General features: G+C 41.9%; 2 protein-coding genes across 6 annotated transcripts; both read left to right on the top strand.

Moving 5' to 3' along the window:
* On the top strand, nucleotides 1-8,998 carry LOC135564497 (uncharacterized). Of its 3 annotated transcripts, XM_065009581.1 has the most exons (4): nucleotides 1-286; nucleotides 398-1,065; nucleotides 1,914-2,197; nucleotides 7,585-8,998. In XM_065009581.1, exons 3-4 carry the CDS (start codon nucleotides 1,914-1,916, stop codon nucleotides 7,814-7,816), a joined length of 516 nt encoding a protein of 171 aa, XP_064865653.1. In that variant the 5' UTR covers nucleotides 1-286; nucleotides 398-1,065; the 3' UTR covers nucleotides 7,817-8,998. The 3 variants fall into 3 exon arrangements, with proteins under 3 accessions (XP_064865653.1, XP_064865651.1, XP_064865652.1); XM_065009579.1 differs by lacking the exons at nucleotides 1-286; nucleotides 398-1,065; nucleotides 1,914-2,197 and adding exons at nucleotides 4,800-5,940; nucleotides 6,130-6,217; XM_065009580.1 differs by lacking the exons at nucleotides 1-286; nucleotides 398-1,065; nucleotides 1,914-2,197; nucleotides 7,585-8,998 and adding exons at nucleotides 4,800-5,940; nucleotides 6,130-6,217; nucleotides 6,547-7,037.
* Nucleotides 8,999-11,449: 2,451 nt separating this feature from the next.
* LOC135564498 (uncharacterized) lies at nucleotides 11,450-17,500 on the top strand. 3 transcript variants are annotated; one of them, XR_010461075.1, is made up of 4 exons: nucleotides 11,450-11,797; nucleotides 12,037-15,485; nucleotides 15,675-15,758; nucleotides 16,022-16,203. XR_010461075.1 is itself a non-coding variant. In XM_065009582.1 (3 exons), the coding sequence occupies exons 1-3, from the start codon at nucleotides 14,649-14,651 to the stop codon at nucleotides 16,094-16,096; spliced, it is 996 nt and encodes a 331-aa protein (XP_064865654.1). In that variant the 5' UTR covers nucleotides 11,479-14,648; the 3' UTR covers nucleotides 16,097-16,203. The 3 variants fall into 3 exon arrangements, 2 of the variants coding, with proteins under 2 accessions (XP_064865655.1, XP_064865654.1); XM_065009582.1 differs by having other exon boundaries at nucleotides 11,479-15,485; XM_065009583.1 differs by lacking the exons at nucleotides 12,037-15,485; nucleotides 15,675-15,758; nucleotides 16,022-16,203 and adding an exon at nucleotides 17,068-17,500 and having other exon boundaries at nucleotides 11,462-11,797.
* Nucleotides 17,501-18,450: the final 950 nt, after the last annotated feature.

Below are 18,450 nucleotides of genomic sequence, written 5' to 3' on the forward strand. Positions count from 1 at the left end.
GGCTGGAGCAAACACCTGCATGTCCTGTAGCTCTCCAGGAAAAGGTTTTGCCACCCCTGTGCAAGTATGAGAATTTGAGGCAGTAGTTGTTGAAACATAGTGTGTCCTCCTGTGTCTTCTTCAGGACGAGCTGGCCCGTGTGTTGGTGACACTGTTTGACTCTCGCCACCTGCTGTATCAGCTGCTGTGGAATATGTTCTCCAAGGAGGTAGAGCTGGCTGACTCCATGCAGACTCTCTTCAGAGGCAACAGTCTGGCCAGTAAAATCATGACCTTCTGTTTCAAGGTAAAACCACATTTCTCTCCCATACAGACAATTTTAAATGGTATAACCTGAAGCACTCGCACCAAGCCTGCAATTTTAAAGGCATTTTAATGTTGAAATTCTTTGTGTTAGGTTTACGGGGCGGCGTACCTACAGAAGCTCCTGGAGCCTCTACTTAACAGTGGCACAACATCAGCTTTGAGGTGGACACAACCAGGTCGGAACATTAACCGGAAGCATTCCACCAGTTAGACTGTGGTAGCCTGGTGTGGTGGTAAAGGATAGCATGTCGATTTGAGCAATTTTGGGGGGGTAACCTTTTTAAATGGAAGTTACCTAGGCAATCCTGACTTTTTAAAAATTGAATATCTGAAACATACAATATACTTGCAGTGAAGCTGCTCAACAACTACATCATACCAGTCATCCAACAGACTCCCATTCAGAGCGACACACAGAAGCCTCCACGGTCAAATCCCTGCTCAAGGGCACGTTGACAGATCTCCCACCAGGCCAAAAAACGTGAAGCCCAACCCCCCCTAGGTTCTCCAATAGCTGTCCCTCAACCATTCAACCAATCTGCTTACCTATTGCAGATTCAGTCTTCCCAGCCTCGTGCAGGTCTACAATTTTGTTTCTGGTGTCCTTTGACAGCTCTTTGGTCTTGGCCATAGTGGAGTTTGGAGTGTGACTGTTTGAGGTTGTGGACAGGTGTCTTTTATACTTATAACAAGTTCAAACAGGTGCCATTACAGGTAACGAGTGGAGGACAGAGGAGCCTCTTAAAGAAGAAGTTACAGGTCTGTGAGAGCCAGAAACCTTGCTTGTTTGTAGGTGACCAAATACTTATTTTCCACCATAATTTGCAAATAAATTCATTAAAAAACCTACAATGTGATTTTCAGGATTTTTTTTCTAATTTTGTCTGTCATAGTTGAAGTGTACCCATGATAAAATGATGGGGGGGGCTGTAATTTAAGTGGGAGAACTTGCACAATTGGTGGCTGTCTAAATAATTTTTTGCCCCACTGTAGATTGTCTAGTTAGTGTCCCAGATATAGCACAAAAAAAATTGCTCATATGATTTAAAAAACAAATCGTCAGGAGTAGGCAGCGCCATAAGTGAGTAAACTGAGATATGTCTAAGGAGTTGAACAGTTTTTTTCTTCATAAATAGACAGTTATTTACCTCTCCATGGTTGCAGGATCTTGTCTATTTTTTCTATAGAAATTCATTGCGGAGAGCTAATTTATATCTTTTGTGATACGAATACGAAGTGTCTACTTCACTGTTGGCCCACTTTATAGGTAAACTACAAGGTAATGTAAGAGTTGTATTTTTAAAGATCCAATACGTAATATTGTACATTTATCATAATTAGGTTTTAGTCCAGAAAAGTTATCTAGATCTTCAATGAGACATTGCAGGGATTTAGCTTGCGGACTTGATATAAAACTTGAGTCATCGCCATACATGGACACCTTTGTTTTAAGCCTTGGATTTAAGCCTCTGTCAGACTTCATCAAACTTTGAATTCAGTCACAGACAAGAATAACAATGTTGATCAAATGCATTCTGTTCGATCTAGAATACTTGACATCACAGTTCCATTGAAAATACTGTTTTTGTTCTGTTTGTTCAAAACAGATGACGAAGGAACAGCTTGCCAAATTGTGCAAGACAATTGTAACCTTCATCGCACAGACCACCCTGCAGATCCTGCTGCCAGCCCTGGCCCGCGTACTTGGGGTAAAGGACTTTGCTGACGACGACACTGACTCACCCAAGAGGGGTGGCAGTGCAAGATCCTTTGCTGCCTTTGATCAGGAAAGACTGGAGCTCATCCAGGAAGTTAGATATCTGGCGAAGAAAATGTATAAGGGCGGCACAGGGGCTCAACATCTCAGGTCCCTAACACCCTCTTCTAAGAGGTATGTTCCCCTCAAGGTTTTCATGTATGGATTTCACCAAGATCATCTATCCCAGTGTTAGCCAATGCAATTTACTCTATCTGATGTAGTACAAAATGTAATGTATCAGCCTTTGAGCATATTCAAATTAATGAGCATGTAAAGCGATCAAAAGGACATGTAGATATTTAGAATACTAAAATTACAACGCTTCACCGATTTGCCAAGTTAAGACAGGAATTATCATGCTTTGCTTGTTCGTTTTAAAGTTCCCAGAGCTCAGTGAAAGTCCACCTGGGAATGACAGAGGACAGAATCATCAAAAGTGTCCAGGAGCAACTGTCTGATCATAATATCCTGTCCTCTTGCCCACCTGAGCTGACTGTTGGTCTTATCAAGGTGGTGGTCGAACAGCTTAACTCTGCCCTCTCTGCGACCATCAGCAGAGCCATTTCAGGGCAGTCCTCCCCTATTTCTTCTGGTAACCAGGCCGCTGAACAAATGGTCAACATGGTCCAGAAATGTTTTGATGATCACGCCACTCCAGAGGACCAGAGCTCCACCTCTGTATTAGAGTCATGCATTCCACCTGCAACAGAAGAGGTGATGACTGTTATCGCAGAGATGGTGGGTGAATTGGAAAAAGAAGATCCGGAATTGGCTAAGGTTTTTCGAGAAGTGGCTGTGAAAGTTAAAATGTTGGCATCTGGCAGTGACCTTGTAGTGGAGCACCTGGATGTTGAAGACTCTCCTGTTCCAGAGGAGCTGAACATAACATGTACATCTTGCAAAGCAATGATGCAAAATCTTGGCACTCTGTTTAGTGTGAAGTTCAAGACCAAAGCCTCAAAGGCTGTGAGTGAAATTCTTGTGAGAAGGTTAATGAGCGATATCTCTGGTATGGTTCAACCTTCTCATTCATTTAGTACCACTCCAAGCTTGATGAATGCATCTAGCCCATCTGACAGGATCCTTGATTCTGCGGCCACTGAGCTCATACAGACCAAAGTAGAATCTGAGGCATCAAAAATAATTGATAACTTTGTTGAAGATGTCAAGGACATTGTGCAGTATGCTGAATTAGATCAGCCAACAAGCACCCAGAGAGATACCCAAAGTGGGACACTGTACGACAAAGCGGAAACCCTTCCATGCAGCTCGTAGACTCTGCGAGAGACTTCAGGCAAAGCTGGAGACATTGTTCCTCAGAATGGGTGGAGCTCCAGTCCAAGGGGAAGAACTTATGGAAAAAGCTGACTCCAGTGCTGTGCTTCTGGAACATACTGACTCCAGTGATCTGCCTGTTTCAATCCTGAGCTTGCCTTCCCCATGTAGGAGTGAATCCCCTATATCAGAACGTAGTTCATCTTCTTTATCTGATGGATGTGATTCAACTGACTCTGTAGGAGAGAAAACACCAGAGCAACCTGAAACCAGTAAGAGTGAGGCAATACTGCAAGTGGTCAACTCAACGGGACTTGGTTCTCTCCGTAAATGCCAAAGTGAGAACTCTCAACCATTACTGTCTCTCTGTAATTCCAACATGGTGCCCTGCACCAAAGAGGTCTTGTCCCAGATTGTGACCATGTATAGGTCAGAGGTGGCAGATTTGGAATGCACATCATCTGTTGCAGAGGGTTCCTCTTACAACTCCCTTGAAGTCTGTGGCTTTTTGGACAGTGTCATGTCTTATCTAGAAGACATGCCCGTGTCTGGTTCTTCATGGTTGGAAGGATTAAGAGATACTCCAGCCTCAGTCATTGAGAAACTCTCCAGTGAGGAGTTCCAGATGAACGCTACCAACGAAGTGCGAAAAATACTGATCAAATCAGTCAGTAGCTTTCCCAGCAAAGTCAGTTCCAGCCAGACAGATTCTCAGATGTTGCCAGCAAAATCAACAATTTCCTTAAGGCATACAGATATAACTGCTTTTGAAATCGTTGGATCAATTACAAATGACATGAAGAGCCTTTTCCCACCCACAGAGTCTTCTACTACTCTATGGCAGGCAGACTCTATGCTTCAACAGAGTGATGAGAAAACCTCAGAGTACACTGAGGCCACACCCAAAGGCTCACAGTCTGGTTTGGAAGTATCTGAGAAGAAGATCTGGACAACTGCAAAGACTATTTACCACAATGTGAAGACAAAGATGAGGAATTATTTTACATGGCAAAATCAAGTCAAAGCAACAACGGCTCAAGCCAAAAAGACCTTCAGCCATATTCTGGTTTCAATTCAGAAAGAGCTGTCAAAATCTGACCAAACGGTGACTGCGCTTTCACAAATAGAGAATGTGGTTGGAATGATGCTGAAGGATGTTGAAAGGGTAAGCAGTGAATGTGGTGAGGAACCGATCTATCAAGCGCCACAGCGTTCTTCCTCCTCGTTGTCATCCTCATCTGCCAGATCAAAGAAGTCAGAGTGGGAATTTTCACTCCCTGGCACTCCCATCTCTTCTGATTTACCAGAGAGTATTACTCAGCCCATTGTGAGATGCTCAGTCATCGACATGGGCAAATCTACTAAGCCAAAAACATTGGTGTGTGATGCCAGGGAAAGCATGTCTGCAATAGTGGATACCATCATAAAGGAGGTACATCCAGAGGAAGAAGAAGGGAGGTTGCATTCCACCCTGATCTAACAGCTGCAATAGCAAGACTGGAGGAGCTCATATGTCAGGGTAGGATTGGTGCTCTCTCACGTGATCTTACTCACCAAGTCAACCGCATCATTTCTGAGAGCAACTTGACCCCTCTGGTTCTGACAGTGGCGGCTGGAAAGAGTGTATCCGATACAGTCCTTACTGAGCTGAAGAGGAATGACAAGACGGTGGGGAAGCCCACAGCTTACAAGCTGGTTCAGCTTTTGCAGAGGAGTCTGTGAAGCGCCTCTTGCTTCCTAGCCTTGTGCCCTCTACAGCTTCAATGAGTTTGGCTACATCAGCATTTAGTGACACAGTCAGCCTGTTTACCAAAGTAATGGTAAGCCAGGTCATGGACTCTGTGGTTTCTGATGAACAAAGCAGAGGGTCATCTCCAACCGGAACTGTAACTGATATAGGCAGTCTACTGAGTGGTAAGTCCTACCCTCTGCCATCTTTCTCCGCCATCAGCATGACAACAAGTGGGACCTCCAATGCTGCACGAGGCTTTGAGGCCAACATAGATGCTGAGGAAAGGGATACCATCAGTTGTTTCGGTGTACCTCAGAGCATTGTTTGTGATCAGAATTCAACCAGCCCGGATGTTGCCTCGCTTTCAACCCCATCCACTGACAACTTAGTCGGTGATGATGACTTCACCGGCCTCATCAGCATGTTAGTGGTGAGACTTCTGTCAAAAATCCAAACCCAAACTGATCTGTACCCAACTGACGTCACACGCACGTCACAAGACCTGATTCCAAAAGTTATAGCTGCCTTCTGTGCATGGTCAGGCTGCTCTGAGACCCAAGCTTATCCCAAGAACCTGAAGAGTCACAAAGTATACAGCACCGTCTACAAACATCTGTTGAAGGAGTTTGGCTCAGAGAAAATACTCCAACTGGCCGTGTCGACTCAGGACTCCACATTCAATAGGATTCTTGTGAAGTCATTGAGCAAGGAGCTTCTCCATAGTTGTAACGAGGCATCAAGAGCAGCCTCAAGAACATCTTTCGAAGCCACCAGGCCAGAAGCTCTTCTCATGGCTGAAGATGTGAAGGCTACCAGAGGGAAGCTGTCTTTCCTACAAAGGCTTGCCAGACTGAAATTCGACTTAAAGGTACATCACACTTATTTAAGTTAACAATTGTGTCAATGTGAGTAAACAATGTTATTTAGAGAAAATGTAAAACCATCCATTAATTCCAAAACCATTTATAAATCTTGTTGTGCTGGTGTGTAAGATGTGATCGTTATTACCGTGAGATTGTTCTGCTGTGACAGTTGTTTTGACATGTTTTTGTTTTAGCCATTCATGATGGGAAACAAGAAGGATTCCAAGAAGAATTCCCGCCATTCTGAATCCAAAGACCAGACTACTGCTGAAGATATCATGTGTAAGTCCATACAGCAGGACATTTACTGTTTGAGATATTGGTGTACAAAGCTGCTATTGCAAAAATATGAAACCCTATATACAGTACATTATATATTATCGATAGTAATCCAATTTGTAAGTCGCTCTGGATAAGAGCGTCTGCTAAATGACTTAAATGTAAATGTAAATGTAATCTCTTATGTAAAATTATTTATAGTTTCCAAATCTCAAGATTCTGGTTCTCATTTATTTGTGAAAGTAATAATGAGTTGAAACTAAGAATACAATATAACATCATTTCTAAATGATAGTGCATGTCAACTCTCTCTCTTCTGTCGCCCAACATAGTGGCACATCCTGGACTCCCAGAGGGTCTTCCCTCCACCTCTCAACAGGAGAAGCCTCGCAAACGTCCCCTTCTAATCAGGATGTTTTCCACCATCTCCATAGGCCTATCCAAGCCATTCAAACAGTTTTCAAAGCAAGCTTAATACAACAATTTCCTTTAATACAGTAATATTTGCATTAAATTGATGGCCTTTGTCTTCTTTTGTGTTGCCCTGTTAACACATTTGATTAGAAAATACAGTCATAGTCACGGTGTAGGCTAAACAAAGTAATGTTGTCCTGAATAATGTATAGAACATGCACCCCCCCACCCCCACACCCGCACACACACACACACACACAGTGTGATTCATTGAACACACACACATAGTACTTCAGATATGTCCCACAACCAGCATTCAACCAGATATCAATGATTCAGTGTAAAATACATGTACTGTAAAATAAACCGTATTTAATTTACAACCAATAAAATAATACATGATGCAGGACACTCAGTTATAAGGGAATTAACTGGTTTAACTTCTCAAACAGAAACACACACATTTCCATTTTCTGTGGATCGCCCATGTTTACATTTTACTGAATGCTAGTCTGACCTTTGACCTGTAGATGGTATTAAAGGTCGACTTTTGCTGCAGATCCACTTCTAAAGCTCAAACCTCTCTGGACAAGTTGCCGAAACATTTGTCCCTAGTGTGTGTGTGTGTGTGTGTGTGTGTGGCAAAAAAGGGAATATTGCACTACACTTTTATCATACAGATACATTTTGCATTCGGTAGCATAGCACAGCTGTAGTTTTTTCAAATGCCAAATGTACATGTAGCATGCTTCTGCCTACAGATGCTTTTCTGAGTGACTTGTGTTGTGAGAGAACCAGAATTCAAACATAAACTCCTGGATTACATTTTATAATATTGTCAGCTCTTTTTAGTAACATATGGTAGCATACATGTTTCACACGGTGGCAAGTCAAGCTAGTTAGTTACATGTAACAACATTACATTATATGGTCAATGTTTGTGTGTATCCTCTTAGCTTTTACCTTCGACATCAACAAGCGACGCACGGGCTGGTCCTGCAGACTCCCACGCCCATGGCCCAGGAGAACGCTGGGGGCCACCTGCTCACTCACGTCCCAGCCATCTCCTTTGAGACCGACTCTACTGTGGAGTGCACCTCCAAGTGGACTCCGGAAGAGAGGGACCGGGTGAAGGTTAAACTGGCCAACATGGCCTTGATGGGAAGGATCAAAAAGTCTTGGCTGTGAAATGCCCATTATGTGTGATTATCGAATTTATAATTTTCCACTTTTGAAACAACAATGGGAAAGACAGGGTTTATAGCAAAGGTTGCTCAGATTGGGCTTTTGGAAAAATTGGGAGAATGAAAGTGCACTCCTGATTCAGAGAGAAAGATCCATCTTAATCATCCATACCATTGTTTAAATTACAATTAAAAAAACATTCAAACTGTTCCTGAGTTTCGAAAGACAGAGAAAGGAAAACATCCTTATCTTCAGGCTGTTCACACCTGTTCACACAAGTCCTACTGTCCACAATCTCAGGGTTCTTCAATACAAACACACCTGTTTCAGAAAACCTGATCACTTTCACATTCAAACAATGTTTGTAGGATACTTTCAATAACTCAATAAATGTAAGTGTTGAAACCATACATAGCTGGTAACTTGAGCTCGGCAGAGTAGTTTTGACCTGTGTCCAGATGCAGTCATTTATGTTGTCTAAAGGCAATTTGTCTCTTATAACAATGTAATTTTTCTGAATAATCTAATTGAATTGACTGGTAGGTAGTCACTAACTATTTGTAGCATGTGTTCCTCTGTTTATTGATATTTGTATGGTGTGTATGTGTTAAGCTGTTAAGTAATTAATGTTGATATTATCCAAAGGGTTTTTAACTGAAATGTTAAATGTTGGTGTCTCGATCTCAGACATTTGCGCTCATATTTGTAAATAGTATTTCAAAAATGGCAGAATCAAACAGTATTGGAATAGTGACTTGTATTTTGCATCTAGAAGTGTAAGAATTTTAGAAGAATGCTATTTCATCAGTCAAATGTTGCACTGTTATCAAACAGGGTTGTGCTGAAAATCAAATGAACCACAGCCAAATTAATCATTTGCAACTAAGAGTAAGATTAAAAAAGACATGTATAACTTACTTCCTTGATAAAATACATTCTAAAATGTAAATATATGTGATTTCTGAGTATGTAGTGCACATATCTGTTTAAGGCCCAAAGCAGACGTTTTTATATCAATATCAAATCATTTCTGGGTAACAATTAAGTACCTTACTGTAATACATTACGATGAAAATGGTCCAAAATGTATTTTTTGCAAAAAACACTTTCTCAAGCACTAATTTTGCTAGGACTGTCTGGGAGTGGTCAGTGTGGAGGGGAAATTAAAGCTAGCTGTTATTGGCACTCTCTTTGTCGTTGGTCTATAAACCAATTTACACATGGTGATGTCGCCATGGAAAGCCAAAACTCTCTCCCATGCAAACCTGCTGATTAGAAGGTGCTGTATAGATGTGGGAAACTCTCTTTTCATGGCACTTCAATATTGAAGTGAATTTTTCGTAGCAGGTTAGGAAACTGAGGTGAAGGTCAGGAAAAGGGTTAGGGTTAGTGAAAATGACCTCAAAACCTTCTACGAAAATTACTTTGCATTGAAGTGCTGTGAAAAGAATGTGTCCCTGCTCAGGTGTTACATGCATCAACCAATGGTTGTGTGCCAAGTCAATCGAAATGAATGAAGAAGACAAGGTCATTCTAGTGAGTTAATAAAATGACAAGGTGTTGCCTGTCAGCGTTGTAGACTACTGCCTCACAAGCCCGGGCTTTAGTGGCACTGGCATACGCGCTTGCCTCTGCACTGAAGGAGCCACCGAACGCGTCCGCGTTGCAGCTCTCACTTTCTCCCGCTACAGTATGTCCTACAATGACATATTTGGTGGGGATTGGCAGCCAACAATAGGATTGGGACTAAATCAAAGAATAAAACGATATTGAAATGAATATTATTAACAAATATTTCCCAGAACATTTTGGGTTCAACCTAAGGCTGACTAGGACAGATCAATCAACTTGATCCGACACAGTAAGCCTACATGTCATACGTAAGTAAACCCACAAGAGAGACAATATTGCAAAGGCAGGAGCATGTTCGATGGAAGGCGTAGGGGTAGGCAATCGAAAACGTTTGACGGGGAAATTTCTGTCAATATTAGCTAGTCCTACTGAGTGGGCAAGTAACCTTTCCCGCGCTCTTCCTAAAAATACTATTTGTGATGTCATAAAGGTCTAACGTTCCATGACGTAGCATGTAGCCCTAAATTACAGTCCCTGCCTGCAATATTGTCCTCACTCTCGACCTGAACTCAACTTGAATGTAACCAACACAGACAAGGACATGCTTTTTGAGACATAAAATAGCTTGAATGGATGAGGAAAAGGTAAGCTAAATTACTTCATACAATATTGGGGGAAAGTAAAAAAGGGTAAAGCAATCTAAGCGGATATTTCTTGTAAAAAGCTATAACATATTGTAAAGCAAATGTACCATTCTTTATAAAGTCACCAGCTTAGCTCTGATATGGCTGTAGCTCTATTTATGATGTCCTCTGCACAGATCTACTCTGACATTGACATATTATTACTTATTGGAATGTCTGTCCTTCAGGTAGCACAGAGGGAGGATGGTGATCCTCAGAGGGAAGGAAAGGAAGTTGTTGAGGAAGAACCGGTGGCCACGCCCAAAGAGGAGGCCAAGAAGGGAAGGAAGGTAAGATAGCAGGAGTGACAAAGCACATAATAGGCCTACTGGGTTACACTGTACCTGATAGCAGCCATACCATAGATATCTATATATCTCAGATAACAACATACGTAGTAGCTGTTTTCAAAACGTGTTTTAAGAGCTGCTTTGACCTGGCCCATAGCCTATTCATAAATTGTCTCAGAGTAGGAGTGCTTATCTAGGATCAGTTTAGCATTTGAGATCATAATGAATACAATTATTTGGGCAAGGTTGAGCCCACACCTTATCTGATGTACTTTATGTATACGGGCCCTGGTGTTACATGTCTGCCATCATTTGAGATCTGGAATCTGTTCTGTTCTATCCTAGGCAAAAAGGAAGAGGAGTGGCAAGAAGTCAAGGAAGCTGGGCACTGACAACGATGCAGGTCAGAGATTTACCTCTGTAGTACTACATTGTTTCTCTATTCTGTCTGTGATGTGCAGGTTGTGCTATCCATTTTCAATGAAACTGTAGTCTACTGTAATCAGTAAGAAAGGTCACATAGATAGCTTTATTCAAATAGGCCTATTCTAAAACCCTAAAACAATGAAATCAGAGTATTAAGAGATAAAACGTCTGATTTCTCTTTAATTTTGTTTCTACTTCCTCTACGGCAATCACATCTTTAGTCTCCAGGAATAAACACCTGGATAGAGGATCTGTAATTGAGCTCCTGGAGAAGAAAGCTGTTAAGGCTGCATTCGGCCCAGGCAACAAGGATGAGATGGAATACTCCTACCCAATCCTCATCTCATTCCTGCGCAATCTTACTGATGAGTATGTTAAACGTTTTTCTGTAATGTTCAACATTTATGAAATATTGTGCAGTGGGAACTAAACACTAACTAAAACACTTATTTTAAATTTTCTAGGCAGTGGCAAGTGATCTACAAAGGACTAAAAACCCTGTAAGTTTCCCTACCTGCCTTTGACCTTTGATGTGTCAATGATCTGTTGAATTCAGAGATTAGCCATCAAGTCATATTCTGTTATTCATGTTCATTTCTCTGTCAGACTTCATCAAACTTTGAATTCAGTCACAGACAAGAATAACAATGTTGCATTCTGTTCGATCTAGAATACTTGACATCACAGTTCCATTGAAAATACTGTTTTTGTTCTGTTTGTTCAAAACAGATGACGAAGGAACAGCTTGCCAAATTGTGCAAGACAATTGTAACCTTCATCGCACAGACCACCCTGCAGATCCTGCTGCCAGCCCTGGCCCGCGTACTTGGGGTAAAGGACTTTGCTGACGACGACACTGACTCACCCAAGAGGGGTGGCAGTGCAAGATCCTTTGCTGCCTTTGATCAGGAAAGACTGGAGCTCATCCAGGAAGTTAGATATCTGGCGAAGAAAATGTATAAGGGCGGCACAGGGGCTCAACATCTCAGGTCCCTAACACCCTCTTCTAAGAGGTATGTTCCCCTCAAGGTTTTCATGTATGGATTTCACCAAGATCATCTATCCCAGTGTTAGCCAATGCAATCTGATGTAGTACAAAATGTAATGTATCAGCCTTTGAGCATATTCAAATTAATGAGCATGTAAAGCGATCAAAAGGACATGTAGATATTTAGAATACTAAAATTACAACGCTTCACCGATTTGCCAAGTTAAGACAGGAATTATCATGCTTTGCTTGTTCGTTTTAAAGTTCCCAGAGCTCAGTGAAAGTCCACCTGGGAATGACAGAGGACAGAATCATCAAAAGTGTCCAGGAGCAACTGTCTGATCATAATATCCTGTCCTCTTGCCCACCTGAGCTGACTGTTGGTCTTATCAAGGTGGTGGTCGAACAGCTTAACTCTGCCCTCTCTGCGACCATCAGCAGAGCCATTTCAGGGCAGTCCTCCCCTATTTCTTCTGGTAACCAGGCCGCTGAACAAATGGTCAACATGGTCCAGAAATGTTTTGATGATCACGCCACTCCAGAGGACCAGAGCTCCACCTCTGTATTAGAGTCATGCATTCCACCTGCAACAGAAGAGGTGATGACTGTTATCGCAGAGATGGTGGGTGAATTGGAAAAAGAAGATCCGGAATTGGCTAAGGTTTTTCGAGAAGTGGCTGTGAAAGTTAAAATGTTGGCATCTGGCAGTGACCTTGTAGTGGAGCACCTGGATGTTGAAGACTCTCCTGTTCCAGAGGAGCTGAACATAACATGTACATCTTGCAAAGCAATGATGCAAAATCTTGGCACTCTGTTTAGTGTGAAGTTCAAGACCAAAGCCTCAAAGGCTGTGAGTGAAATTCTTGTGAGAAGGTTAATGAGCGATATCTCTGGTATGGTTCAACCTTCTCATTCATTTAGTACCACTCCAAGCTTGATGAATGCATCTAGCCCATCTGACAGGATCCTTGATTCTGCGGCCACTGAGCTCATACAGACCAAAGTAGAATCTGAGGCATCAAAATAATTGATAACTTTGTTGAAGATGTCAAGGACATTGTGCAGTATGCTGAATTAGATCAGCCAACAAGCACCCAGAGAGATACCCAAGTGGGACACTGTACGACAAAGCGGAAACCCTTCCATGCAGCTCGTAGACTCTGCGAGAGACTTCAGGCAAAGCTGGAGACATTGTTCCTCAGAATGGGTGGAGCTCCAGTCCAAGGGGAAGAACTTATGGAAAAAGCTGACTCCAGTGCTGTGCTTCTGGAACATACTGACTCCAGTGATCTGCCTGTTTCAATCCTGAGCTTGCCTTCCCCATGTAGGAGTGAATCCCCTATATCAGAACGTAGTTCATCTTCTTTATCTGATGGATGTGATTCAACTGACTCTGTAGGAGAGAAAACACCAGAGCAACCTGAAACCAGTAAGAGTGAGGCAATACTGCAAGTGGTCAACTCAACGGGACTTGTAATTCTCTGTAATTCCAACATGGTGCCCTGCACCAAAGAGGTCTTGTCCCAGATTGTGACCATGTATAGGTCAGAGGTGGCAGATTTGGAATGCACATCATCTGTTGCAGAGGGTTCCTCTTACAACTCCCTTGAAGTCTGTGGCTTTTTGGACAGTGTCATGTCTTATCTAGAAGACATGCCCGTGTCTGGTTCTTCATGGTTGGAAGGATTAAGAGATACTCCAGCCTCAGTCATTGAGAAACTCTCCAGTGAGGAGTTCCAGATGAACGCTACCAACGAAGTGCGAAAAATACTGATCAAATCAGTCAGTAGCTTTCCCAGCAAAGTCAGTTCCAGCCAGACAGATTCTCAGATGTTGCCAGCAAAATCAACAATTTCCTTAAGGCATACAGATATAACTGCTTTTGAAATCGTTGGATCAATTACAAATGACATGAAGAGCCTTTTCCCACCCACAGAGTCTTCTACTACTCTATGGCAGGCAGACTCTATGCTTCAACAGAGTGATGAGAAAACCTCAGAGTACACTGAGGCCACACCCAAAGGCTCACAGTCTGGTTTGGAAGTATCTGAGAAGAAGATCTGGACAACTGCAAAGACTATTTACCACAATGTGAAGACAAAGATGAGGAATTATTTTACATGGCAAAATCAAGTCAAAGCAACAACGGCTCAAGCCAAAAAGACCTTCAGCCATATTCTGGTTTCAATTCAGAAAGAGCTGTCAAAATCTGACCAAACGGTGACTGCGCTTTCACAAATAGAGAATGTGGTTGGAATGATGCTGAAGGATGTTGAAAGGGTAAGCAGTGAATGTGGTGAGGAACCGATCTATCAAGCGCCACAGCGTTCTTCCTCCTCGTTGTCATCCTCATCTGCCAGATCAAAGAAGTCAGAGTGGGAATTTTCACTCCCTGGCACTCCCATCTCTTCTGATTTACCAGAGAGTATTACTCAGCCCATTGTGAGATGCTCAGTCATCGACATGGGCAAATCTACTAAGCCAAAAACATTGGTGTGTGATGCCAGGGAAAGCATGTCTGCAATAGTGGATACCATCATAAAGGAGGTACATCCAGAGGAAGAAGGGGAGGTTGCATTCCACCCTGATCTAACAGCTGCAATAGCAAGACTGGAGGAGCTCATATGTCAGGGTAGGATTGGTGCTCTCTCACGTGATCTTACTCACCAAGTCAACCGCATCATTTCTGAGAGCAACTTGACCCCTCTGGTTCTGACAGTGGCGGCTGGAAAGAGTGTATCCGATACAGTCCTTACTGAGCTGAAGAGGAATGACAAGACGGTGGGGAAGCCCACAGCTTACAAGCTGGTTCAGCTTTTGCAGAGGAGTCTGTGAAGCGCCTCTTGCTTCCTAGCCTTGTGCCCTCTACAGCTTCAATGAGTTTGGCTACATCAGCATTTAGTGACACAGTCAGCCTGTTTACCAAAGTAATGGTAAGCCAGGTCATGGACTCTGTGGTTTCTGATGAACAAAGCAGAGGGTCATCTCCAACCGGAACTGTAACTGATATAGGCAGTCTACTGAGTGGTAAGTCCTACCCTCTGCCATCTTTCTCCGCCATCAGCATGACAACAAGTGGGACCTCCAATGCTGCACGAGGCTTTGAGGCCAACATAGATGCTGAGGAAAGGGATACCATCAGTTGTTTCGGTGTACCTCAGAGCATTGTTTGTGATCAGAATTCAACCAGCCCGGATGTTGCCTCGCTTTCAACCCCATCCACTGACAACTTAGTCGGTGATGATGACTTCACCGGCCTCATCAGCATGTTAGTGGTGAGACTTCTGTCAAAAATCCAAACCCAAACTGATCTGTACCCAACTGACGTCACACGCACGTCACAAGACCTGATTCCAAAAGTTATAGCTGCCTTCTGTGCATGGTCAGGCTGCTCTGAGACCCAAGCTTATCCCAAGAACCTGAAGAGTCACAAAGTATACAGCACCGTCTACAAACATCTGTTGAAGGAGTTTGGCTCAGAGAAAATACTCCAACTGGCCGTGTCGACTCAGGACTCCACATTCAATAGGATTCTTGTGAAGTCATTGAGCAAGGAGCTTCTCCATAGTTGTAACGAGGCATCAAGAGCAGCCTCAAGAACATCTTTCGAAGCCACCAGGCCAGAAGCTCTTCTCATGGCTGAAGATGTGAAGGCTACCAGAGGGAAGCTGTCTTTCCTACAAAGGCTTGCCAGACTGAAATTCGACTTAAAGGTACATCACACTTATTTAAGTTAACAATTGTGTCAATGTGAGTAAACAATGTTATTTAGAGAAAATGTAAAACCATCCATTAATTCCAAAACCATTTATAAATCTTGTTGTGCTGGTGTGTAAGATGTGATCGTTATTACCGTGAGATTGTTCTGCTGTGACAGTTGTTTTGACATGTTTTTGTTTTAGCCATTCATGATGGGAAACAAGAAGGATTCCAAGAAGAATTCCCTTCTGAATCCAAAGACCAGACTACTGCTGAAGATATCATGTGTAAGTCCATACAGCAGGACATTTACTGTTTGAGATATTGGTGTACAAAGCTGCTATTGCAAAAATATGAAACCCTATATACAGTACATTATATATTATCGATAGTAATCTCTTATGTAAAATTATTTATAGTTTCCAAATCTCAAGATTCTGGTTCTCATTTATTTGTGAAAGTAATAATGAGTTGAAACTAAGAATACAATATAACATCATTTCTAAATGATAGTGCATGTCAACTCTCTCTCTTCTGTCGCCCAACATAGTGGCACATCCTGGACTCCCAGAGGGTCTTCCCTCCACCTCTCAACAGGAGAAGCCTCGCAAACGTCCCCTTCTAATCAGGATGTTTTCCACCATCTCCATAGGCCTATCCAAGCCATTCAAACAGTTTTCAAAGCAAGCTTAATACAACAATTTCCTTTAATACAGTAATATTTGCATTAAATTGATGGCCTTTGTCTTCTTTTGTGTTGCCCTGTTAACACATTTGATTAGAAAATACAGTCATAGTCACGGTGTAGGCTAAACAAAGTAATGTTGTCCTGAATAATGTATAGAACATGCACCCCCCCCCACCACACACACACACACACACATGTGATTCATTGAACAACACAACACAATAGTACTTCAGATATGTCCCACAACCAGCATTCAACCAGATATCAATGATTCAGTGTAAAATACATGTACTGTAAAATAAACCGTATTTAATTTACAACCAATAAAATAATACATGATGCAGGACACTCAGTTATAAGGGAATTAACTGGTTTAACTTCTCAAACAGAAACACACACATTTCCATTTTCTGTGGATCGCCCATGTTTACATTTTACTGAATGCTAGTCTGACCTTTGACCTGTAGATGGTATTAAAGGTCGACTTTTGCTGCAGATCCACTTCTAAAGCTCAAACCTCTCTGGACAAGTTGCCGAAACATTTGTCCCTAGTGTGTGTGTGTGTGTGTGTGTGTGTGTGTGTGTGTGTGTGTGTGGCAAAAAAGGGAATATTGCACTACACTTTTATCATACAGATACATTTTGCATTCGGTAGCATAGCACAGCTGTAGTTTTTTCAAATGCCAAATGTACATGTAGCATGCTTCTGCCTACAGATGCTTTTCTGAGTGACTTGTGTTGTGAGAGAACCAGAATTCAAACATAAACTCCTGGATTACATTTTATAATATTGTCAGCTCTTTTTAGTAACATATGGTAGCATACATGTTTCACACGGTGGCAAGTCAAAGTTAGTTACATGTAACAACATTACATTATATGGTCAATGTTTGTGTGTATCCTCTTAGCTTTTACCTTCGACATCAACAAGCGACGCACGGGCTGGTCCTGCAGACTCCCACGCCCATGGCCCAGGAGAACGCTGGGGGCCACCTGCTCACTCACGTCCCAGCCATCTCCTTTGAGACCGACTCTACTGTGGAGTGCACCTCCAAGTGGACTCCGGAAGAGAGGGACCGGGTGAAGGTTAAACTGGCCAACATGGCCTTGATGGGAAGGATCAAAAAGTCTTGGCTGTGAAATGCCCATTATGTGTGATTATCGAATTTATAATTTTCCACTTTTGAAACAACAATGGGAAAGACAGGGTTTATAGCAAAGGTTGCTCAGATTGGGCTTTTGGAAAAATTGGGAGAATGAAAGTGCACTCCTGATTCAGAGAGAAAGATCCATCTTAATCATCCATACCATTGTTTAAATTACAATTAAAAAAACATTCAAACTGTTCGAGTTTCGAAAGACAGAGAAAGGAAAACATCCTTATCTTCAGGCTGTTCACACCTGTTCACACAAGTCCTACTGTCCACAATCTCAGGGTTCTTCAATACAAACACACCTGTTTCAGAAAACCTGATCACTTTCACATTCAAACAATGTTTGTAGGATACTTTCAATAACTCAATAAATGTAAGTGTTGAAACCATACATAGCTGGTAACTTGAGCTCGGCAGAGTAGTTTTGACCTGTGTCCAGATGCAGTCATTTATGTTGTCTAAAGGCAATTTGTCTCTTATAACAATGTAATTTTTCTGAATAATCTAATTGAATTGACTGGTAGGTAGTCACTAACTATTTGTAGCATGTGTTCCTCTGTTTATTGATATTTGTATGGTGTGTATGTGTTAAGCTGTTAAGTAATTAATGTTGATATTATCCAAAGGGTTTTTAACTGAAATGTTAAATGTTGGTGTCTCGATCTCAGACATTTGCGCTCATATTTGTAAATAGTATTTCAAAAATGGCAGAATCAAACAGTATTGGAATAGTGACTTGTATTTTGCATCTAGAAGTGTAAGAATTTTAGAAGAATGCTATTTCATCAGTCAAATGTTGCATCAAACAGGGTTGTGCTGAAAATCAAATGAACCACAGCCAAATTAATCATTTGCAACTAAGAGTAAGATTAAAAAAGACATGTATAACTTACTTCCTTGATAAAATACATTCTAAAATGTAAATATATGTGATTTCTGAGTATGTAGTGCACATATCTGTTTAAGGCCCAAAGCAGACGTTTTTATATCAATATCAAATCATTTCTGGGTAACAATTAAGTACCTTACTGTAATACATTACGATGAAAATGGTCCAAAATGTATTTTTTGCAAAAAACACTTTCTCAAGCACTAATTTTGCTAGGACTGTCTGGGAGTGGTCAGTGTGGAGGGGAA

This window comes from Oncorhynchus nerka, linkage group LG25 (assembly GCF_034236695.1).
Source record: "Oncorhynchus nerka isolate Pitt River linkage group LG25, Oner_Uvic_2.0, whole genome shotgun sequence".
NCBI lineage: Eukaryota > Metazoa > Chordata > Actinopteri > Salmoniformes > Salmonidae > Oncorhynchus > Oncorhynchus nerka.

What these genes read in the sequence shown, in the direction of transcription:
- LOC135564497 (XM_065009579.1), top strand. Translation starts at nt 5,104, where the DNA reads ATGAGTTTGGCTACATCAGCATTTAGTGACACAGTCAGCCTGTTTACC. An exon ending in GACTGAAATTCGACTTAAAG is followed by an intron (nt 5,941 to 6,129) that starts GTACATCACACT and finishes TTTTTGTTTTAG; the next exon opens with CCATTCATGATGGGAAACAA. An exon ending in TACTGCTGAAGATATCATGT is followed by an intron (nt 6,218 to 7,584) that starts GTAAGTCCATAC and finishes GTATCCTCTTAG; the next exon opens with CTTTTACCTTCGACATCAAC.
- LOC135564498 (XM_065009582.1), top strand. Translation starts at nt 14,649, where the DNA reads ATGAGTTTGGCTACATCAGCATTTAGTGACACAGTCAGCCTGTTTACC. An exon ending in GACTGAAATTCGACTTAAAG is followed by an intron (nt 15,486 to 15,674) that starts GTACATCACACT and finishes TTTTTGTTTTAG; the next exon opens with CCATTCATGATGGGAAACAA. An exon ending in TACTGCTGAAGATATCATGT is followed by an intron (nt 15,759 to 16,021) that starts GTAAGTCCATAC and finishes CGCCCAACATAG; the next exon opens with TGGCACATCCTGGACTCCCA.